The 24,963-nt window shown below is 38.6% G+C and overlaps 4 protein-coding genes across 4 annotated transcripts; 1 reads left to right on the top strand and 3 right to left on the bottom strand.

Moving 5' to 3' along the window:
• Positions 1-2,306: 2,306 nt before the first annotated feature.
• LOC310691095 (olfactory receptor 13H1-like) lies at positions 2,307-3,224 on the bottom strand (the record flags this gene model as incomplete). Its single annotated transcript, XM_083470692.1, has 1 exon — positions 2,307-3,224. One exon carries the CDS (start codon positions 3,222-3,224, stop codon positions 2,307-2,309), a length of 918 nt encoding a protein of 305 aa, XP_083326818.1.
• Positions 3,225-10,000: 6,776 nt separating this feature from the next.
• Positions 10,001-12,243, bottom strand: LOC310691656 (olfactory receptor 13H1-like; the record flags this gene model as incomplete). The annotated part of the gene is made up of 2 exons (XM_083471516.1): positions 12,210-12,243; positions 10,001-10,959 (listed from the first exon to the last, which is right to left on the bottom strand). The coding sequence occupies exon 2, from the start codon at positions 10,946-10,948 to the stop codon at positions 10,001-10,003; it is 948 nt and encodes a 315-aa protein (XP_083327642.1). The 5' UTR covers positions 10,949-10,959; positions 12,210-12,243.
• Positions 12,244-14,702: 2,459 nt separating this feature from the next.
• Positions 14,703-15,650, bottom strand: LOC310691655 (olfactory receptor 13H1-like; the record flags this gene model as incomplete). The annotated part of the gene is made up of 1 exon (XM_083471515.1): positions 14,703-15,650. The coding sequence occupies one exon, from the start codon at positions 15,648-15,650 to the stop codon at positions 14,703-14,705; it is 948 nt and encodes a 315-aa protein (XP_083327641.1).
• Positions 15,651-22,353: 6,703 nt separating this feature from the next.
• Positions 22,354-23,301, top strand: LOC310691654 (olfactory receptor 13H1-like; the record flags this gene model as incomplete). Its single annotated transcript, XM_083471514.1, has 1 exon — positions 22,354-23,301. One exon carries the CDS (start codon positions 22,354-22,356, stop codon positions 23,299-23,301), a length of 948 nt encoding a protein of 315 aa, XP_083327640.1.
• Between the last annotated feature and the right edge of the window lie 1,662 nt (positions 23,302-24,963).

Raw genomic sequence — 24,963 nt, 5'->3', positions numbered from 1 at the left:
AGGGTTTGAAGTGTTCGGGAGCCAATTTGTTCGGGAGCCAAGCCCCTTCGACAACCAAGGTACCACTGTATGTTCAGCAAAGAGTGTTTAGGCCTCAACCATTTAATGAAAAGGAATCACACCAAGTTTACTAGAAAACAGTAGAGTCTTCTAAAGTGCTGGTGGCACTTTGCAATTTCCTGCCCAGAAATATTAGGCCAGTACTATCATCCTGGAGGAACTTTAGCCAAACCAATACATAAGCTTTGGAAGCTTTTGTGAGACTGACATGATGATGGGGAGCCAATATGCAGGAGGGCTAGAGTTGGGCTAGAGAAATGCAAAAGACTCTGCCTGGGGCTATAACCTGGCAAGTGAAGTTCAGGTGACTGAGACGGGATTGCACCTGCCTTGAAGTGGCCTTCTTTTGCTGTAGCAACTGAGCAATCAGACCTTACAGACTAACTTTTCAGTCTGGGCCACTGAATCTTATTATATCCCTAATAGTGGCTGGACCGCCGGTCTTATCTGCGGCCAGTGGAATGCACAGTTCCCCTGTCAAAGTGGTGAACTCCATGAGTTGCCAACAAGCCTGCAATGAAGCTGGCCCCATTAATACATAATCATCTAGATAGTGTCCACTTCCCTGAAGGCCAGACCTGTAACCCTAACCAGTAGAAATCATCTAGGCAGCAGGATTCAGTATTACATTTTGCCATTAATGTGTCCATGCTGCATTTTCTAACTAGCCTTACAGCCTGTAATGAAGGCTAACAGGGAAGTGCCAGGCCCCCGCAGGTCAATAAGAAAGAGGCCAGAGACTTGGAATGCACTTGACTTTTTATTCACAGAAAGTAACATAGTGAGTTCTCCCGGGCTTAACTCCTTCAGCTTGAGACGTTAAAGGAAACTTGAGCTCTGGCCCTGCCATTCCCCTCTAGCCTCTCACTCTGGAGCCGTCCCCAACAGACAAGAGACTGCGACGTGGGGATGAGCTCCTACTCTGGGTCTTTCTGGCTCATTGCTAGGCAACATGTAGGACTCTACTAAAGGGGTGTGTGAGAGGAGGAGAGCCAGCAGGACTGAGACTACCCTGCTATGGTATGGCAGGTGTACTCTCTGATTCCTCCCTGTTTGTGTCTGCATTCACACCAAGATGCTCAACCTCCAGCCCTGTCCTGGAAAGGCCTTCTAACCCCCCTTGATCACTCCACCCTCATGCTTCCACCACCACCCAGCTCAACCCTCCCCATTGTCCCACCACCAGGACCAGGGGTCTAAGTCTTCATCTTCCCTGGGGAGCTCCTGGATGGAAGGATCCTCAGACTCCTCATCCAGACAGTACTTGACACAGCCTGATTAAAGGATGCATACTAACTGAAGAGAACTCATGTTATATAGAGTAGTTAACCAACTCACCTCTTGGATTTATTTATTTATTTATAATAATGTTTATTATTTTATTTTCTGACTAGGTTCACACTCCTGTCTCAGTGACATCTATGCTGGCTTGCCCATGTCCACAGTATGGAATATGTCAGGGTCTCCAAGGATGTGCTCTATGTGGAGATGGCTTCTGGCACCAGGCCTGTTGGCAGACTAACTCTGTGTTACAAAGATGTCTGCATACATGACCTGAAGGCAGGGAACATCAACCCTTGTATACAACCACAGTGCCTAGAGACAGACAGGCAAGTTGTGTATCCATAGCAGTGACCAAAAGAGGAATCCCTACAGGGAGGAGCACAACGAGAAGAAGAGCTATGGTGCATCCTTTGCAGCACAACTTGATGCCTTCATCTGCCACAGCTAAGGTACTTATATACAGCAGATACATTATGTGAAGAAAAACTGCACATTTCCTTTATTTTCATTATTTGTTCCTTTCAGAAAAAAATAGACATCTCCATATTCTTAATTAACAAAACTAACAACCTATTAAAAGGGTTACATTAAAAGAGAGCACTGTATAAATATATATGTGGCCCCTTCACATCTCTTTGGCCTAAGGAAAATGCAAAGTTTAAAGCATCATTTCAGTTTAACATACAGTGGTAACTTGGGTTACATATGCTTCAGGTTACATATTCTTCAGGTTACAGACTCCGCTAACCCAGAAATAGTACCTCGGGTTAAGAACTTTGCTTCAGGATGAGAACAGAAATCGCGCGGCAGCAGCAGGAGGCCCCATTAGCTAAAGTGGTGCTTCAGGTTAAGTACAGTTTCAGATTAAGAATGGACCTCCGGAACGAATTAAGTATGTAAACAGAGGTACCACTGTACTCTCAAGTATTAAGAGAAACCCTAAAGTTCAGTCAACAATATGATTACAGTTTCTTCCGTATCAGTCTTTTAAGTGCCCCCAGCACATCTTGGTTTCTCAGTGTATAGATTAAAGGGTTTAACATGGGTATTATTGCTGCATTGAAGACAAAAATAAATTTATCACTATCCTGATTGTCCTTAGATTGAGGCTTGATGTATTGGACTATAGCATTTCCAAAGAAAACTACCACCACAGCTAGGTGAGATCCACAAGTAGAGAAAGCTTTCTTTCTGCCACCAGATGAATCTATTTTCAAAATGGTCACAATTATACATGAATAGGAAAAAAGGATCAAGCAGAAGGGGAAAAGTACTGTGAAGGTGCTGGTAAAGTACATGATCAGTTGGCTCACTGCCATGTCTGAACACATCAACTTCATGAGGGCTGTGAGCTCACAGGCAAAATGATCCACCTCATTGTGTCCACAGAAGTGGGCTGGTTTTGCAAGACAGGGAACAATAGCTAGCAAAAAGGCCATTGTCCATGATGCAATAGCCAAAACAACACAAACTCTCCAGTTCATGATAATCATATAACGCAGTGGACTGGAGATGGCAACATACCGGTCATAAGCCATGACTGCTAACAGGAAACATTCCGTTCCTCCTAGGTATATGCCAGCATACATTTGAATGTAACATGAAGCAAAAGGCATGACAGGTCTGTCCACCAAACAGTTGGCAATAGATTGTGGAACTGAAAAAGTACAAAGACCAATATCAATGATGGACAGATTGCAAAGAAAAAAATACATTGGATTGTGAAGCCGACGATCAGCTGTGACCACGAAGACAATGAGTCCATTTCCAACAACATTTCCTAAGTAGATGATGCTCATTAAAGCCGCTAATCCTGTTCTTATTTTGGGATGTCCGGAAAATGCAATGAGGACAAATTCAGTGATGTCAGTCTCATTCATGTCTCCTAGATTTTGCATGAGGAATTTGCTTTTGGTGATCAAGGGAAGAAACAGAAAATGCACAATATTTGAGAAAGTATTGGCTACATATAATATAGGCATTTATAAAAAGAATAGTAGAAACATGATATTGAAATTGATAATTTTATAACTAGAATAAAATGTTCGTAATCTGAATCATAGACACACACAAACAGGTTATATACGGTAGGTCAAATTAAATCAATTTTTAGTTTTACAGCCAATGATCGTACAGAATAAAAGGAAAACAAGTGGGGAAAATATGTACATTATTCAATGAGAACTAGGTCAAGACTTATTTCTATGCATTGCATATATTACAGGCAAAAAGCCTATATATTTTTTTTTTTTTTAAAAAAAGAAATGTTATACGAAATTCAACAAAATACAGTATTATCAAACAGGATTTGGCAACAATAAACATAGTCCATATACAATTATAGATCACTGTCAAATGAAATCAGAAATAAAATAAAACCAAATAAAATATGTTCTTCCTTGCTTACAAATGAAATAAAGTCAGACTAAACAGGTACGGAATCATCCTTTCTTTCTTTGGCCTCTAAGGATTCTAAGCTCATTAATTTGTGCGCCCCCCCCCCCGGCAATAACCCACATGTAATTTATGGTCAGTTTTGCTTTTATTTTTATTTTTTAACTTTCTAAAAGAGACTCATATTTGGGGAAAGATCTCAAACTTAAAAATAAATTAATAAATGGCAGTGTGTCGATTAAGTTGTTTAACATACAAATCACTGGTCAGTAAAATGCAATTTTGAGGCCTATCTTGTGTGATATTAGACTGGGTTTTTAGATATTTGAATGGGCAAGTTTCACAGAGATGCAAACTACAACTAAGTGGGGTTCAAGTGGGAGAGAGCTTCCCACCTGCCATGTGATGGAAAGTGTTGCAGAATGGCCACAATATTGCCTGTTAAGGGGAAAGAGCAGTAAATGTATTTCATAACCAAGTGACCCATAGCACCAGCTGAGCAGACCCATTTAATGCAAGCTTTGACATCACAAGCTGCATGATACATTCTATTGTTTTCAATTCCCTGCTGGCTTAGGCAAGGCTGGGAAAAGGGAACATAGGAAATCCATGAAACAACCAACAAACCATGGAACAAACACCAATGCAATGCAACTTTACCAGTTCATGATAATCAAATTACGTAGGTGCTGGAGATTTATTTTACTTAAAGCCCCTTTTAAATTTGTTACATTCTCACATTTCTAAGACATCTTTAACAGTAGATGAGCAATATTTTGAGGGGGTCCCCTTGCGATAGGAGTCTTTGTTTGAGTAGATCCAATCTATCTAGAATAGCCTGCTGTTCTTCTGAAGGGAGTTTTCGATAAGAGAAGATAAGATTTCTCTCTTCAGGGATATTCCAATCTCCGCTTGCAATTGAATCATTCCTCAACGTAGCTAGATGGGCACTTGAGAACGCAGATGGAACAGGGGGTACCCGGCTAGGTGTTTTTCCCTTTAATATAGGAACAGAAGGAGGAAACGAGGGTTCATTGCCGGTTAAGATGTTGGCAAAAAGAGGTTTAACACTCGTGTCCTTAAAGACTCTTGTTGTTACAATCTCCCAGGGTGCCAGCCGATCTTTCTGTCTTGCAAGAAGATGTGGGATCCTTGCAGACTGGAAGGAGAGCATAAATTTCCTTGGCCAGGGCGTGGCATTTAGGGGTACTACAGATATAAGATCTATCTGGAAAAAAGGAATATTTAACAAATCACGTAGGTACCCTTTAGCCATCCTCAGGTTATTCCACCTAAGTCTGGGGGCATCACGGGAAAAAATGGATAGACATATTTTATTAGGTTGAAAAATCAAGGATTGCTTATTCCTTTGGGGCAGTGGCGGCCAGCATCTTGAGCTCTTAAGATGAGATTTCTGATCAGGTTGTCTCTTTAAGGCACTTACAAGCTGCACAGGAGATTGATGCAAATTAGATAGCTCAGTTGAGGAAGGTAAATGGGCCAGAAGGGCCCGTGAAAGTTTATCCAATGACAAAGAAATCCCCTCCAATTCCTTGAAAATGAAGCTTAAAGTCCTGATTACCAGTTGTATTTGATCAGGTACTAATTCATGGGCAGTTTGCCCTAATGCGTCCCGTTTCAATGGCGGAGATGTAATTAGGGTGTCAGGGAGGAGGGCTTCCCTATGGCTTCCATCCCCCGCTGGATCAGCTGGCTTTTCCAACTCTCCTTGATCATACAGAGGCCAAAAGCGGTTGCATATTTCAACCGCAGAAACAATTACTTGCTCTGTTTTGCTGTTATTGTTAGTAGATGGTGGGGGAGATTCAAGCTTTGACTGCTTTACTCTTGGAGGTGAGCAACCTTTCTCAGCAGATCTTGGTCGCTTGCCATGACCCATTTGTCGCTGTCTCACTAACTACAGAGGTTCAAAGTAGAGATAAACAGAGATAAAAGAGAACTTATCTTTTATGGGCGCAACTTCTCTACTCCTCCTCCTCCACTGCTCAACATAACCTTGTCTTCAAGGCGGCGTTACTAATCAGCTGCGGGCTTTCTCAGCAGAAGGTTTGAATATCCTTGTTGATATGTATATTGGCCCCAACAAGCCAGCCATGGAAGTAAAACGATTAAAACTTCTAACAGAGGTAAAATAATTAAAAGTCTAATAAAAACAGCTATGAAGACGGCTGTAAAAGGCTATAAAAGGCTATAGAAGGTTTGTAATCCGGAGGGTTCACGAAGGAGAAGTTGTTACAGCCGCCATCTTAGGGAGTTCCACCAATATTTTGTTTTGAATTGACTGGTATTCTATTTTAGTATCCCTATTTATTTTTTTGTTGATTATCATCCTTTTCAGGTGCAGGTTGTTGATTCCTTATCCTCTTCTGCAAAATTACAAGCTAAATGACACTGCAGATTGCACAAGCACACATATACAGAAAAATGACACAATATTATGTTATTTCAAAATCATTTCACTGGGTAAGACTTTGTATAAGTTAAAAACTTAAAAGTCCACTTGATTTCAGCGAGAGAGATGTAATTAGGCATATTATTATTATTATTATTATTATTATTATTATTATTATTATTATTATCATTAACTTACCTTCATCCAAAATTAATGAGATTTGCAACATAAAAACACAAAATGTATAAAATAAATATGAAAAATAATAACAATAAAACACTTCTAATGAAGTTTTATTGAACTGAGGTTCAGCGCCTAATGTAAAATGCTGCACCAAGTTATAAGTAAGTGGAATACAAGTAATAAGCTCAATTAAAAGAGAAAGTTACCTCTTCCAAATAGTGAGAATAATCTGCTCAGTTGTGACAGTATGCTTAAAAAATATTGGTGCAATGTGGTAGTTCCCCTTTCTTCAGAGTTACAGCAGGATGATGCAAAAATAATTTCAAGAGACTTGGGAAAGGTGAGAGAAAGAGCTTTTGAAGCTAAATTGGAGTTCTTTACAGATTAAAAATAAATATTTTAAATTCTTCCTTAAAGTTATTCCAAATCTAGTGCACTCACACCAATACATTTTAAGAATCCATTTTATTGATCCTTTTTGATCCACTATTAGCAAATTAAAAAGAAAGTTATACAATGAAGGTATCAAACTAGCTACAACGTATTCACTTTACAAATTCTTTTTCTTATGTAATCTGGGCATCCAATAACCATAGCTATGTAGGAAACATATCTTCCATTCTTGAACAGCTGGATCTATCTATATCTGAGTGAAAATGCATCTTGAAGCATTGTTACTTTCAGGTAAACAGGAGTAACCTTATATTAGTTCTTGATTTCTGCTTTAACCTTCTGCATTCCCACATGACCTAATCTCTACTGATTAATTTGCTCGAGAGCACTCAAGAACCACTGATAACTATTCAACATATAAATCTGAAGTAATGATCACAAGACCATCTATGTTTCAAACAGAGAGAATAGCCCTCACCCATTTAATCAAAAGGAATTCCACTGAGTTCACTAGAAAGAAATCAAGATTTGCTTTGATTTCACCTCATGAATCCAGTTAAATAAAGTATAGGTGGCAGCATCTACACTTATTTTTAGTGTGAAAATGCTTTTGTTCTAAATAGCCTGTGCAGCCCTGTGATTTTAGTAGGTGTAAGAGTTTTAAAAATTCTTTTTTTATTTGAAATTATGTTTTGTTTAACAGAACCCGTTTTTCAATATTTGGCTTTTCATTGGCATTTTAACCTATTTTTAAAGATTTTCTTGAAAACTACTTTTTCTTTTCCCTAGTAAAGGGTTTACAGATGTTTGTCAAATAAATAAATAAATAAATAAATAAATAAATAAATAAATGCAAATCATTGTGATCTATTTAAATTTCCAAACATTCAGTTTGCACTCAACTTGCTTTTTTTCTTTTTTTAAGGATCCATTTGCATGCCCAGTCGCTGTCCCCCATCCCAGCGTGCCTAATAGCTGAGTGGTAAATGAATGGACACAACTGTCTGGGATTTAAACAGCCACAACTTTATTGATTTCAGATGTAGGAAGCTTTGGCATAGGCCAGGGTTCCACAAACTTTTTCAGGAGTCCCTCAGACCCTCTCCTGAAAGGACCCCCTGCCGCCACTCACACCGCCACCACTGCCGCCTTCTCTTTGGCAGTGTTGTCGTCCTCTGCCTTGGCCAGGGGTCCGCAGGGCGCAGAGCCCAGGCCACTGGCCTGGGTGGTGGAGGCAGCCTGCCCGCCACTGCTGCTTCCTTCCGCTTGGCTCTTGGCCATACATGGCTGCCTCAGCAGGAAGGGGCATCGTCCAGAGGCTCCCGCAGCTTCAGATTGGCTGCAGGAACTTCCTGCAGCCATTCCGAAGCCGTGCCAGCGTAGTGGAAATCTGTCCCCATGTGGCGAGGCCCCTATGCCGTGCTAGTTTAGTGTGGGGACTGACCGCGTAGGCAGCAGGGTCCACAGGGTCTGAGGGCCAGATTTACAATCCCGGTGGGCTGCATCCGGCCTCCGGGCCTTAGTTTGCTGACCCCTGGCATAGGCATTGGGTGTGTATCCCTCTCAGCCCCCCCCCCCTTCTGGGGCAACTGAGGCACGACAGAGTCTATTCAGGGGTGGATTCATCGCAAAACACAGGTTTTACCCAATGCTCATTTCCCAAGGGGGAGAAATGGACACCATCAGGATGAAACAATTTGGGCATATTGGGCTTAATGTCTGGGTATTGAATTATGCGACGCTGAAGATGCTGCATTACTTGTCGCAAGGCCCTATTGATTTTTACAAGGGCATAGTTTAGGTGGCTGATCTCATTGTGCCACGCCACTGACAATGTGGGAGGAGCTACGACCAAAAGATGCAGACTGCAGTTGTTCCAGGTCAGCGATTGCTGCCAAAATCAAGTCCGTACTTTTTCAAATGACAAGGTTGTTCTCGCCCAGTTGGAGGATCGGGGCATCAGGTGGGCCGTGACTGGTGATGGCTATCTGGAGTGTAGGCATAAACACATTCCAATGCAATGTGAGAGAGAGTGAGAGCGAGCACAAAGGCTTTGGAGAGTCACTCAGGGTGCAAGTTAATGCTTTTGTGCATGCAAGTGTGAGTCAGTAACTATATATTACAGTTATGGACTGCTTCATTATCTCTAACCACTGGTTAAGACACATTTCACTTTAATCAATTACTAGTTCTTAGATTGCTGTCCCCCAACCCAAAGTGTAAATATGACTATGATAAACTCATTTCAACAAAGTTACTTTTGATAACTTATAATTTTATTATTGGCTCATTACATACGCAGATATATACCTGCACCTGGAAAGTATATATATAATAATGGGGGGGTGTTAATGCTCCTTACAGTTTGTTTCTTCCTTACATTTTGGTGTATCAAGACAGAGAAAAATTATATTTCTATCGGCTTATTCTAGCTTGAAACCTTTGGGTAAGATAGCCCAAGACCCAATATACATATAGTAAAACACTTACAGTAGATATATACAGAAAAACATGTTTAAATGAGTTTTCCTAATTTTACACTAGTGATGCTGATGATGCTGATATATTTTGGGGAAAATAATAAGTATTATTTTGAGGACAAAATTATCATGTGAAATAGGGCAAATGCAGATAGAAGAAGAGTGAATTTGTACATGTCTGCCTCATTATCATATAAAGTGAAGGCAAGGTGAGGCTGTTTAAAACCTATTGAATGGAAGTATGGAACTGAGCCTTCTCATCTCACACACATCCTATTCTTCCACCAGTAAATTGCTGATGTACTGGAAGTGAGATGTGTAGGAAGCAACAGAATTGGGTGAGGAAGGTTCAGCTCTATAAAACCAAGCACAACTCTTGACATAAAAGAAACTTCACACACACACACCCCACCTTGTTTGGTAATATGACAGACACATGAACCATAAATATGACCAACCCCATCTGGTCTATATTGGCCCTAAGGAAATACAAAAGACAGGCATTTTCATGACCTTTAGGCTGAAATCCCAAATAGTCTTTCTAAAGTGGAAACCACATTGGACACAATATATACATACAGTGCTTTTTTCTGGGTGGATGCGGGGATATGCATATCCCTAAACATTTTGTGAATCTAGGTTTGGCCTCAGTGAGGGGCAGTATTTCAATATGAGTAGGAAAATGAGAGTACCCCCTTTTTTAAAGAAAAAAGCAATATATATATATATATATATATATGCTTTCGTAGATTTTCACATATATATATGAATTCATAAATAAATAAATACAGATTCAATGCTGAGATCTCTGTTTCTTCCCAGTCAGCCTTTTAAGTGCACCTTTCACTTCTTGGTTTCGCAGTGTGTAGATTAGCGGGTTTAACAGAGGAACAACGGTTCCATAAATCACAGTTATAACTTTGTCTTTTTCTTCCATCACCTTAGACTGAGGTTTTAGATAGGTGAATATGCATGTTCCATAGTAGATGCACACCACAGTCAAGTGGGAACCACAGGTGGAGAAAGCTTTCCACCTCCCACCTGACGAATGAATCCTTAGGATGGCCACAATAATACGTAAATAGGAAAAGAGGATGAAAGAGAAGGGGAAGAGGAGAGTGAAGCTGCTTGTAAAATACATAACAAGCTGGCCCACAGTGTTATCTGAGCAAATTAATTTCATGAGGGCTGTGAGCTCACATGTTATCTGATCCACTTCATTGTGTCCACAAAAACGTGCTGGGTTAGCAAGACAAGGAACTATAGAGAGCATGAAGGCACCTACCCAGGAGATAGCTGCCAAAGCAATGCAAACTTTCCAGTTCATGATGACCATATAACGTAAGGGATTGGAGATGGCAATATATCGGTCATAAGCCATGACAGCAAGCAGGAAGCATTCTGTTGATCCAAGGTATAAGCCAGTGTACATTTGAAGGTAGCACATGTTAAAGGACATGACCGGTCTGTCCACCAAGCAGTTGGCAATAGCTTGAGGGACTGACGTTGTGGTGTAACAGACATCAAGTATGGACAAATTGCAAAGAAAAAAATACATTGGATTATGAAGCCGGGGCTCAGCTACGTATACAAAAAGAATGAGTCCATTTCCGATTATTGTCACCAAGTAGGCTAAGATAAGAAAGCTCATTAAACCCATCCTTGTCTTGGGTTTCCCTGAGAATCCAATGAGGACAAATTCAGTTATCTCAGTATTATTCAGTTCTCCTAGTTGTGGCATCAGGATGTTACCTGAAGCAAAAGAAATCAAATGCCATTTGGATTTCTATAGCCATTATAAAATCATTAAAACCTGGTCAGGTCTAATATGCTAGTAGTACTTGGGTTTCATTGAATTCAGTGTGAAAAATTAGCCATCAGTCCCATGAATTTCAACAAAACCTAAATGTGACTAACTCTATGATTCTATGATCTTAGGTTTGATTTAGTCTAATTCTACTAATCTAATGCCATCATACTGATATTATAACAGAAGCTGCAAAGTTCCCTTACACTGCATGTGTAAATTCTTAAACTGAAAATTAGTAGAAATTGCAACAAATGTGTAGCTCTAGACAACCATACAGAATGAAACAAATTTTAAATAAATGTTCCCTTAATCCTATTAAAATAATTTCCAAGAGGAAAAGAAAGATGTCATTCACCAGAAGTACCATATGAAATTTCTAAGACATTTCTACACTACTCATTTTTCTAATATAAAGAGAGTTGAGGTAGTAGGTGACTTCCTTTACAAGCACTGAGTCTACAGAGAAATAGTCATAATGAAATTCATTTGTACAAGGCTGTCTCTACTATGCTTGTAATGGTCAAAGTGTGTAATGTTCAAACATCTTACTTCAAAGATGGAACAAAGAAGAATAGGTGGTGTATTCATGTTATGCTTGTGAAAAGCTCATGTAACACCAGCTTTGACAGTGAGAGGCGCTGACTAGAAGCACTGAACTGACAATGCATGACAAAGCATGACAAAACTTATGCTCCTATGAGAAATATGAGACCTCCATTTGGAAGAAATAGTACCTTTACAAGTGGACTTTTTTATCTGACTGCAATACTATATCAACTTTTCTACAAGTAAGCATTGATTTTAATGGGACCTCTGAGTAGCAAAATATAGAATTGCATTCATTTATTTCATTATTATATCTGGATGCTTCCACACAATTATTTAGTGGATTTATTCCCTTCCGCCAACAGATTTCCAAGGTATGTAGAATGAAATGTTTGCAATTGATTGAAAGTATTTCTGGTTGCTGTTTAATTGATTCCCCCTCATTTTGAATTTAGATCATTCAACTGGATTCCCTGAAATGGTGGTCTTAAGAGAAAATGTATAAATGTGTAAGATGTAATTTGGAATACTTCATGGCACAAATATGCTAGTCCATACAAGAACAGTGAGAAACCTATTAAGCCAAGCCTCATGAAGTGACCACAAATATTTAAAAAATGTGTAACGAATAAACAAAATAGCTTACCATTTATTGTTGGGGTTTTTTTACTCACTGAAGATTGGAGGGGGAATCGTGGAAAAAATCCTTCAGAGCATTGAGCATTTCTCGCCCTCCCCCTGCAAAAAAAAACCCCCACGTTAAGGATGCTGTTCCATTTAGCATAAATCTGCAAAATGACCCAAAGGTAATTCAAGAGGATTCGGAAGGCAGAACATAGATAGTAAAGTTCTTGTCATGTTAAAAGCTAGTACTTTACATATGTCCCTAAAATTCTGAGCAGTTCTTATCTTAGCTCATCTATCAATACATTTAAAAATCCTCTTCAAATAAAGGTCTCACAATGAATGCCTGAGATTAGCTACAGCATTTATGGTTCCTGACTTCCCTTGGTCTGATGTTTCTATAGTTTTACGTGACTCCTTTTATTTATAGAATATAGATTCAGGTTTACGTGTGAGTAAATAAATACAAGTAAATCACAGTCATTTCTACAAATAGGTAAAGGTGAAGATGACTTTATTATTTCTGACTTGTATTTCTTCTTTGTAGGTTCCCACATGAACGAATCTCCATTGACTAATTTGTTTTACATTTAAAAAAGAAAACTTTAAGCATTCAACATGTAAATCCCAAGGTTTTGATCACCACCACATGCTAAGTGTCATGAACAGGCTCCTACAGGGCCTCCTACTGTCACCTCATGGGACCCCACCAGCTCATCTTAGAACTTTGGGTCTTCCCTTGATAGCAGCCATAATTGATCTAGCCTAAATGATGTAGACCTTTGAAGACCATATTCTTACCATGCTCTGCTGGTTGGAGCAACTAAGGACAGGAAGTTCGGCACAGAAGTGTCAAGACAATGTTAGGCTTTATAATCTCCAAATGAATAAATATTTATCACTTAGTTTACGTGAACTTGGAACTTCAGTTATGGTGCTAACCAATTTTTAAAATCCATTTTTTTCTGCCTGTTACTCTATTTGATACCCTCAAATTAAAAACAACCATTCAAGGCCTTACTACCTTGAAAGGCTGACTTTTTCACAATTATATAGAGCCTTTGTTGAACTTAGGTTTCAGCAGATGCCTTCAGCATATTTAGAGGCGAAATACATTGAAATAGCTCATATGGAAAGGAAATGCATTTATGGATGTAAGCAGGTTGACAATATAATGTACTGTTAATTGTTTTTATAAATTTATAAATAGTGCTCAGAGATTTTTTTAGTCTCCTATTCTTTATTGATTTTCAGGTCAATCTAACCCCCCCCCCCCCAGTGATAGTTGAACTCTTAGCCAATAAATATCTACAAACTGGTAGCCAAATTTGGACTGGAAGATAAGAAGCTTTGCTCCAGTTATGTTAGTGCATTGTAGTTCTAATTTTTTATGCTGTAAATGTTTATGCTGTAGGCTTTTACACCATAGACTTTAAAGGTTATGGTGTGATTTTAGAGAAATACCTTGCTGTTGCCCCCTGTTGTTCATTGTGAAGGCCTTTGGCTATATACAATAAATTGACTGACTGAGCATGACACTGAAGAAAAATAAGGCAGTCAACATTACATTTCCAAAAGTATGTAATAGGGATAAAGAATAGAAACCATGTCAGAACAATTTTTGTCACTCTGAGAAAGTATCCATATAACTAGGCTTACAGAAAGATTTGAATTCATATCCTACATGGTCAATCTCATTTTTCCCAAGCAATTTATCTGTCTTATCAAGACATGGGATTACAATAATTATGAAAGTCCAAGTAACAGTGACCAACATGATGCAAACCACCTCTTAATGATCTGTGTAGTACTCATGGATTGGTGACAACAATGTTTCAGTCACGAGCCATGAATGATGCAAAATCTTTTTGTGACAATTGTAATTCCCCCTCCTTCTCCCTTGAAAATCATATTTCTCCTCCTCTTTTATTTCACTTGGTGGATTCAGGCAAAATGTCTGCTCCCCACCCAAACTGATAGAACACATCAACTAAAATGAAAGGAAGCCCGTCTTAGGAGCGAACCAAAAGCAGGTAACAGCCTGTCAGTCTGCTGCTGAGATGCAAACACTATTTTCACCAAAAGTATATTTTTGAGTTTCAGTTCTTGAACTAGCAAGTGTTTATACCATTATATCCAACTTGTGAAGCACCCAAGATGGAATATGTGTTCTTATTGAAGGACCATTAATTGAGATTCCTGGGCAAATTCTATATACAAGAAGGGGCCACCAATATTGAGACTCTGCTGAGCTAGAGATCAAGCTGTTGATAGGTTTATAAGACAGGGAGAATAAAAATAACACCACAGCTAAGTTCACATTTTGTAGGTAATTATATTTTTGGATAAGATATGCCATAACATGAACGTTAACTTTACATTCCTGTTACATTTGTAGTGTATTTCCATTTCATTGCCAAAAACAGTAAAAAGAAGTGACACTATGGGACAATCAAGGAAATGTTGCTTCACATTATGAAGGAACATTGCAACTAAAACAGCTGCATAAACAAGTTTAGTATGTGATGCCTGGCTTTTTGTTACCTAAAAGTCTCTTCAGTGCTCCTAAAACTTCCTGGTTTCTGAGTGTGTAAACTAAAGGGTTAAACACAGGTGTAAGCACTGCACTGAATGCTGCAAGTACTTTTTCCATCTCATGAGTCTTCTCATTCTGAGGGAAAAGGTAGACAAATATGGCTGTGCCATAGTACATAGTCACTACCGCCAGGTGAGACCCACATGTAGAGAAAGCCTTCATTCTGCCTCCTTCTGAGTGCATTCTTACAATGGCTGCTAGAATGCGCATATAGGAGAAAAGAATAAAACTAAGGGGAATAATTAGTGACAAAGTGCTGGTGAAGTATACACTTATTTGGCTCATAGAGGTATCTGTACAAATGAGCTTAAACATAGATTTGAATTCACATCCTATATGGTCCACCTCATTGTTTCCACAAAACCTAGCTGGCTTAGCAAGACAAGGTGCTACTGTTATAAGAAAGGCTGCTATCCATGTGGAAGTGGCCAACATGATGCATACTGTCCTGTTAATGATGAGTGTGTAGCGCAGTGGATTGGAGATGGCAATGTATCTGTCATAAGCCATAACAGCCAGGAAGAAACATTCAGTTGTACCAAATAAGAGAATAGAATACATTTGTGTATAGCATGCAGCAAGAGACATTACAGGCCTATCCACTAAGCAGTTGGCTATAGATTGTGGGAGTGACGTTGTTGTGAGGCAGAGGTCAATAATGGACAAATTGCAGAGGAAAAAATACATGGGGTTGTGGAGCCGTGGGTCACATATCACTACCACAACAATAAGTCCATTCCCAAGAACTGTTATGAAGTAGGAAATTATAAAAACTGTCATTAAAACCATCCTTGACTTGGGTCGACCTGACCAGCCGATGAGGATAAATTCAGTCACAGCTGTCTCATTTTCGCCTACTTCCTGCATAAAGGCTGGCCTGGAACATAGCAAAAGAAATACAATGTGAATAATTTGAAAATAGCTATACTTAAGCAAATTTAAAATAACAGCGCTCTATGCTGTGAACTGTTGTGAACTGCCTTCCACAACAACATACTATGCCACCCTTTATCTGTAGATAAAGGGTAAGATACTATGATGTTGTTGTTGTACTTTTGGTCTCCTTTGGTGTCTGGGTTCACATAAACAGCTGATGAGGTTGTAAAATGTTTCCACGACTATATCACTTCAGAGAACATGGCTGGATATAGAAAAAACACCTTGCATTTAGAAATTGTGGTGTCAGAGAGGAGAGTTCTACCTGAACCTCAAATTTTAAATACAATAAATTTCAGACAATACTACAGTCATACCTCGGGTTACAGATGCTTCGGGTTGTGTGATTTCGGGTTGCGCACTGCACCGAACCTGGAACTGGAACAGGTTTCGGTGCTTGCGCATGCGCAGAAGCACTAAATGGTGCTTTGGGCATGCACAGAAGCACCTAATCGCTACCCGCCCGGGCACAGATGCAGCGCTGCAGGTTGCGGATGTGCTTCCCGCATGGATCACGTTCGCAACCCGAGCATCCACTATATTAAGATTGTAATCTCACATGCCTTTATTAACACACAAACACACCCCAAATATAAATATAGGTGCATTGGGCTTTTAATAGATGATTATAGTAAAGAAGCAGGTAGGATCTAAATATTTTGCTTCCCTTTGGAAGGTATGGAAGTTTGCAAAACATTTGGGTAACAGACTCTTACACAACCAAAATGGAACATATGCTAAACTTTCTAAAATGGCACCAGAGTGCAAATGTGAAATATTTCTTGCATCAAGTAAGCATGAACTGCTCATTATTTACCGTGTGTGTCATATGAACATTAGAAGAGCCTGACTGAAGCAGTTCAAAGTTTCTCATCTTTCCCCCCCAGTCAGCTCTAGGAATTCGCAATGAAGGTCCTCACAAAAACTCATCAGCAATTTGGTATGCAATCTCCTATAATACACATTGAATGCACATTTGCCAAATGTGCAAATATGCTATTTCCCCCAATGAGTCCATTTTCAGGCATACTTTCCCCCAATATAAGCATTTTTTGTAGACAGTTTTTGGTTGTACACTGAGTTTTTCATTGCAAAATTCAGATAGGTGCAAATAGAATAATAGAATAACAAGTGATGGGGACAGAAGAAAATGAATCCTCTCTTTATGCTATGCCTCTGCTCCCCACAAACATTATGAGCTAGCACATAGCTAATCAGAAGTAAATCCTATTGTTTTCATTGTAGCTTGCTTACTCACTGGTAAAAATGCATAGGATTTCAGCACTGGAAAACAGTTTCTGCGAGTTCTTCGATTAAATATTTAAGCATTTCAATAAATAGCTTTTGTTGACTCAAACAACATTTATATGCCCCCCATCTGAATGCATTGCCCCACCCACTCTGGGCAGTTTCTAATAAAACATTAAAAACAAAAAAACCCAAGAAACACTCAAAACCTCCCAGTACAGGGTAGCCTTAATATGTCTCCTAAAAGTCAAATAGATGTTTATTTCCTTGACATCTGATGGGAGGGCATTCCACAGGGAAGGCATAACTAATAAGAAGGGTGTCAAGAGGAAATCTATGTAATATTTATCTTTGTGGACCAAAGTTAGATTGCACTTATTCTAGCATGAGAACAACATCAACCAAGCATTTTCTGCAAAATGCCCATTAAAAACAAATAAACTACTGTCGGATAAATTAAGAAAATTACTTTTGCTAGTGGAACAGGGAAGAAGGCTGGGTTTTGGGGAGCAACTGACACACCCCTAGCAGCCCCCTGCTCCACCTTCTGTTATATCTCAAAAGTTTCTCAACCCTCTGTATCAGATTTTAAAATGAAAACTGGTGCTGTACTGAACAGGCTAACCATATAGGGTTTTTAATGTAGAACTGGGAGGAGGGAAAATAGATGTTTGCATAAATCATACAAGGGGAATTAATGGAAATTTATGAATTCAAACATATCTTCATTAAAAAAAATAAAGATAATCACAATGAGGTCAGTAATGAATAAGAAAATTCACTACTTGCCTTTTTAAGCCCTTTGCATAGCAGAAATCACCATCCTTTAGGCTGACAATATCCAATTGTCTTTTGAATTCTTATCTTAATTGGTATAACTCTTATCTCTAAGCTGAATTGTAGCAAGTTGATTTAAAAAAACATGAAAAATGTCCTCTAAGCCAATATAAATGTGCTTCAAATGTCGGAAGCCTTGTTTTGAAATAGTTTACTACTTAATAAAAATGCACTTTAATCAGATGTTAATTTAAATACAGAATTGTGTACTAATGGCTAAGGATACAACACATGCATTTATAAGTTGAAAAAAGTGCAAGTAAGACGCTGCAGTGTAATTCCCTTACTAACATCAATACAAATGGTTGGAGAAAAACTTTGTCTCGTATGTGATTTTTAAAAAGAAAAAAAGAAAAACTATTTGCTTTCTTATTCCCTTTAGGCATGCTCCCAAATGTCTCATTACTTCACAAAGTTATTCTTACCTAAAACTTTCAAGTCATAGTGAATATCAGTAGTGTGGTTAACTTGAAAGTAAATTGAATTTGAGAAAGCTTTGAAATTCTGTGTGATGGCCTGGGACTTGGGCTCAGACTCGGAACCAGAGGAGTCTCAATCTGCACCGGATCGTTTGTCTCAGGCATCATCTGAACCAAGTCTGGGGCCTGACCCTGAAGAGTTCCAGTCTGCACAGGTTCCCCTGCAACAAACACCAGCTGGGCTGAAATTTGGGATGACTTCCTGTTTCTGGCGGTGGAAAATGGCTGATCCCACACAATCGGACCTCAGCCGTTCTGATAATTCAGGGCTGATATGGGGGTAATTAGCCCTGGCAGCCTCCCCAGGGCAGGGGAGGACTGTCTCGACGACCCGCGGCCTGCCCCAGATTGCTGATGTGGCAGATGGCAGGGGCACTGGGTCACGGAGCTAGGGACGGCTGACACTCCTGCGACGCCATCCCATAGCCGGACGCATCTGTTTGGGAAAATATAAAGATTTGGAAAACAAACAGACACGCTCTGAATTGAAGAAGCTGGAAAAAACCTGCAGTATGTACAGTCTCTGGTGCAAAAGATCGAACTTCAAAGAGATACTCATCATGACGTTTGGAATGTGGAGGGGCTTGGTATTGTAAAAAAACACATTCTTTTATCCTTAACATCAACAATCCGTAATGCATGCCAAGCCTCATTAAGAACTTAAATTGCTCTTCAAAAAGTGAGTTCAGATGGAATTTCATATATAATTGGGATCTACTCGCAGCCACTTCTCTTCTAAGACCGGAAATGTCTGTTAAAGACAAAAACAAAGGAGGACAAAATGGCTTCTACCCACTACGTCGTTACTGAATATCTGAAATACTTCCCTGATTAAGAGAAACAGGAGCCAACGGATGGTTGGTTATAAAGACTGGAAACAATATTACATATACAACTGTTTGCAAAAAGATGTTTTTTTTTTTATTACGAGCGAGAGAGAGGGCTAAATGGATGTCTGGCAGCCCCCCTCCAGGGCCCGGAGGGGGGACTGGGAGGATTCGAAAGGCCAATTGCTAACTGTCTGATATATGGCTACACTGCAAACAGTCTGTTTAAGATAAATCAACAAGGAGGTTACAGAAGGAAATTTCTCTCTGTTTCTTTGATAACACCTGGACGGGAAAGATTAATGATCTGGGAGCTGCCAAAATAACAACTCTCAAAGAGCTGGACTGAACTTTGAAACCGGATGCAATTAAATGAAGTGGTGCAATGAAAAAACAGCTGAAGGAATACAATATACGGACAAATCTGCACTCCATAGGAAAAAAAGTATCTGTTTTCTGACATGAATGAGGATCGTAGAACCAGAGTCAAAATGTGGAAGGGAAAAATCGGACATGGAATTATGAACAACATTGAGGATGATGAGAGGCAGGACTATGCGCTTCGAAATTCAGACCGTGGGAAGTCAAAACAAAATTATTACAATTTGGAAGACAATTGGACCTTTTTTTTAGTTTTTTAGTTTTATTTTATTTGATTTGATATGTTAATTGGATGTTTTTATTGGAAAATTAATAAACGCTTTAAATAATATTTTATTTTATTTTTTAAAATGATTATACTTTTCAAGTTTATACATTTCACTAATTTTACAATCATTTCAACATTTCAAAACTTGACTTCCTTCCCCCTCTTTCTGCAGTTCCTTAAATTTATTTTAAATATCTTCTGCATATCCAAATTAATGTGCTCATTTATTCATCTTCTTTAAATATATACTCTTGTGAAACCACAGGTTATTACAATAATCCTGCCAATGTTCTTATCTGTTTACAATTTATCTTTAAATATTCAATAAACCATTTCCATTTTTTAATAAAAAGTTTGTTATCTTGATTTCTTATTCTTCCAGTAAGTTTCGCCATTTCTGCATATTCCATAAGTTTTTGTATCCATTCTTCCTTTGCTGGGACTTTTGCTTCTTTCCATTTTGGGGCAAGTAACATTCTTGCTGCAGCATGAATAAATTTCTATACAGTTTAGGTCACTATAATTCCCAAAAGAAAAGCTTCTAGTTTTTGTTACAAAAGTTATTTTAAATATCCTTTTCATTTCATTATATATAATTCCTCAGAAATGAAAATATAGATGTTTCTAAAATGATGCATGGGATAGAGAAAATGGATGTGGAAGAGTTCTCTCTCTCTCTACACTAGAACTCTTGGACATCCATTTAAATAGAATGTTGGCAAATTCAGAACAGAAAAAGGAAAGTACTTCTATATACAGCACATAGTTAAACTCTGGAACTCGCTCCCACAGGAGGCAGCCAATAGCCACCAACATGGGTAGCTTTAAAAGAGGATTAGACAAATTCACAGAGGAAATTTCAGAAGACTTCTACAAACTCTTGCTTGTTTGCACTGTTTTGCACAGGGAGTTCTCCAAACTCAGCATGAAAACTAGTTGTAGACAACCCATTAAAACTTCTACTAATTAAAACTACTGTAATAATTTCAAACAGTAATGAGGCAATAGAGAATCTGCTCAGAGGGAATAAAAAACAGTAAGTAAATAAGTATGCAAATAAAATGCTATGCCATAGTTTCTTAAATAATATCTCCCACTGAAAGCCAGATAGCTGTTTCTCCATTCATTTGCACAGATGATATGGGGAGTCTTATTCAATCAGTTTGTCTGCATTTTTCTTTCTTTTTATGAATCTGTAATTGCTGACTTCTTAAACACACTAGGCAATCCAAAAACAGTGGATTATCTTCTTCTGAGTTCAATGAGATTTAAGAAGGCAAGTATAATTTTTGCCTACTTTTCGTTGTCCTCATTGTAAGAATTATCATTCAGTCTGTTTGGTAGTAGTGCCATTGCTTATGCAGAGACATTTATTTTTCATTGTTTATTTCTTTTTCTTTTTTCTTTAATCCTAAAATACTCCTATCCCACTTTTGGAATGAAGAAAGGGAAATTTATCAGAAGGCTTGTGGCGGGGGGTGAGAACCAAAGGTTTAGCATTTGTCCACCATTTTCTTTTTAGGACAAAGTTTTGCAGATGTACACGATTTTGTTTTGGATAAAAACCCCAAGTGGGTAACCCCTGAAGTAGCTCAATGGGGAATAAACTTCATGCTCAGTGGCCAGTGGAATGCTGACTCACTATTGGAGGAGGGTAGAGAGATATGCAAAACTCAGATGGAAAAGAAATGGAATAGATGTATCCTGGGTGATGGCTTAGCTGACTGACTATTGTTGGAATTGGAGTGGTTTTCTCTCAGTTATATGTCAGGCTCTATTATCAGACTCTTCATTGAATTATTAAACTCAACATAATTAAACAGTAGTTAATGTATGGGTGTATTTTAATATGCATGCAAATAAAGCTGCTGTCTTATGAATACCTCCCCGAAACTAAGCCTCACAGAACATAGCAGCAATGATGAGTAAATATGCATAACATTGTGTTTCAAAAAGTGCAATATAACTTACTATTTGGGTTAATTGAAAATATCGTGACCATAATATGCTTTTCAATCTATTGTTGTTTCTGATTCTCTTCATTTCATCTTCCTACAGTATGATATAGAAAATATACATATATGTGTTGTTCTAGTTACAGGTAGGTAGCCGTGTTAGTCTGCCGTAGTCGAAACAAAATTAAAAAAAATCCTTCCAGTAGCACCTTAGAGACCAACTAAGTTTGCTATTGGTATGAGCTTTCGTGTGCATGTGTTGTGTTATAAGACTGATCAGTTGTCAAAATCCTGGGATATCTTTCTTGAAAGGTTTTATAGGCTCAATGAAAAGAATGAGTGTTAGACACAGTTCCAACTTTCAGCCTTGCATATCAGTAGAAGGTTAGCCTAGAATCTTCTCCCAGTTTATTGTTTTTATGTGGGGATTTGAGAGGCAACCTATCATACAATCTCATATGATGCAGTGCAGGAAATCTTCTACAGCAGCATCTGCTGCTTGTGCATGAACTATGATTCCAAAATAGACCAACCATGGTACACAATAGTTTGTTCTAATTAAATGTAATTTAAATTAAATGTATTTAAATGTGCTAATATATAATATATAACATACTGTAAACTTTCAGATCCATCTTCATGCAGCAAGCGGGAGAAAATGAGACAGAAGTGACTGAATTTATTCTCACTGGGTGGTCAGATCGACCCAAATCAAGAATGGCTTTAATGACCTTTTTGATCATTTCCTATTCAATAATAGTTATTGGAAATGGACTTATTATCTTGGTAGTCATACATGATCCAAAGCTTCATAATCCCATGTATTTCTTCCTCTGCAATTTGGCCATCCTTGACCTCTGTCTCACAACAACAGCAATCCCGCAATCAATAGCTAATTGCTTAGTGGACAGACCTGTAATGCTTCTTCCTTTGTGCTATGCACAGATGTATTCTCTTCTTCTGTTTGGTACAACAGAATGTTTCCTTCTGGCTGTCATGGCTTATGATCGTTATGTTGCCATTTCCAATCCACTGCGCTACACCATGATTATGAACAGAACAGTGTGCATCCTCCTCGCCACTGCAACATGGACTGCTTCCTTTATGATTACTGTGATTCCATCTATTACTAATCCCATTCGATTCTGTGGAAACAATGAGGTTGACCATATAGGGTGTGAAGTTAAATCTATTATTAAGCTCATTTGTGCAGAGTCCTCTTCAAGCCAGATAAGCATGTACTTCACTAGCACTTTGACACTGGTTCTCCCTCTGGGCTTCATCCTTTTTTCCTACATGCGCATTCTTGTGACCATCCTTAGGATCCACTCAGAAGGAGGTAGGACAAAGGCTTTCTCCACCTGTGGTTCCCATCTGACTGTAGTGATCATGTACTATGGCACAGCTATATTCACTTACCTCCTTCCACAAAATGCAGGGACACATGAGATAGATAAAATAATATCGCCATTCAATTCAGTGCTGACTCCCATGTTTAATCCTTTAATTTATACACTCAGAAACCAAGAAGTCTTGGGAGCATTGAAAAAACTGATAGGTAAGAAAAAACCAGACATGACACATTAAATAGATACATAGCTTTTTTATTTGGATGTTTCCCCTGTAAATCACCTAATTTTGTATGTTTTATTTTCACAAGATTTCATTTAAGGTTCAGTAAACTTCAGATTAATATTGCAGGCCCTTTAAATGAATGTTCACCATCCAGAATTCTTCAAAAATGTATTTCCCTGCAATTATGTTCGTTGTAATGTTAGCAGTGATGCAATTTATTCTCGTCTGTTTTGTAAGTATACTATCAGTTGTGATTGCAGCTTGGCATTGTTAATATATTTGCAGTGTACACCACCACTTCTACTATAGTATTTGCTCTATAGTATTTGCCCTGCATTCCCTGTTATTGTTTCTGCATATGTTCTAATAGTCACTCCCTGTATAAAGCAACACTAGGTCAATAGTATACCTTTCTGGAAGAAAAAAAACAGGTTATCGTTCAGCAACTTATTTCATTTAAAGGGCCTATAAGATTGACGCTTGGTTTCTTGTAGATCTCTCTTTCCTGTGTGAAGGAGATGCAAGAGTTGTGGAGTTGAGGGTTGTGTTTTGCTTCATCTTAACTCCCTGCCTATTAATATCAAGCAGGGCCCTTTAGGAGCCTACTAAAAACATTCTTGATTAGACAAGCCCACCCAGGTGTTTGGAAATGCTGCTGTGAATTTTACTCTGTTTTTGCATTTTAACTTCTTGTAGAAGTCAAGTGTGTTTATATATAAATAAACCCAGTTCTATTCTTTCCTAAAACCGTTTACTAAAAGTCAGTCCCTTGGACCGTAACTCTTGTTTACACTGCCTGTTTTATTTTTCTACTTTGAGTGTTAGTTAGATAATGAGGTAACACTGTGCTTTATGCTGCCACCAACTCATTCTTGCATACCCTCCAACATTTATCTGATGAAAATAGGGACCTCCCATTCCATAATGATAATTTTAATATTTATACCCCACACATCTTACTGGGCTGCCCCAGCTACTCTCGGCAGCTTCCAACATTCATAAAAACATCATAAAACATTAAACATTAAAAAAGCTTCCTTATACAGTATTGCCTTCAGATGGCTTAGGGGTCGGATAACTCCATACCCTCCAACATTTCTCCAATGTAAATAGGGACATCCTAAGGAAAAGTAGGACATTTTGGGATAAAATCAGGAACCAGGATAGCTTTTCTAAATCAGGGATGCTACTGGAAAATAGGGACACTTAGAGGGTCTGTCCTTGTCCTCCTTCAATTTGATTTAAGCTTATTGTTAAATATTTTTAGGTCTCTGGGGGAAAAGTGTCATATCTGTCTGGCTCTGGATCAGCGATCTTTCTTGTGCATGTGTGCCATGTGTGTGAATGAGTTGCACACACACACATTGGCAAGCACTTTCAAATTTCAATCAAGTCTCATTCTGTCCATCAAGGATGAAACAGGTGTATGGAAAACCATGTGGTGCCCTCAGGAACTAAGCAGTCTGACCAGCTATAGGAGCTTAACATGAATCTTTGGTACTTTTGATCAGAATATAATATGCCTTGTATCTTTCATCATGCGTAATAAATTGTACTATAAACACACACACACACAATAGTCTATCAGAAACAGGTAGGTAGCCATGTTGGTCTGCAGTAGTCAAAACAAAATAAAAAAAATCCTTCCAGTAGCACCTTAGAGACCAACTAAGT

This window comes from Podarcis liolepis (genome assembly GCF_965112155.1).
Source record: "Podarcis liolepis genome assembly, chromosome: 13".
NCBI lineage: Eukaryota > Metazoa > Chordata > Lepidosauria > Squamata > Lacertidae > Podarcis > Podarcis liolepis.
Note: the sequence above shows the minus strand (reverse complement) of the source record. Positions and strands in the feature narration are given on the sequence as shown.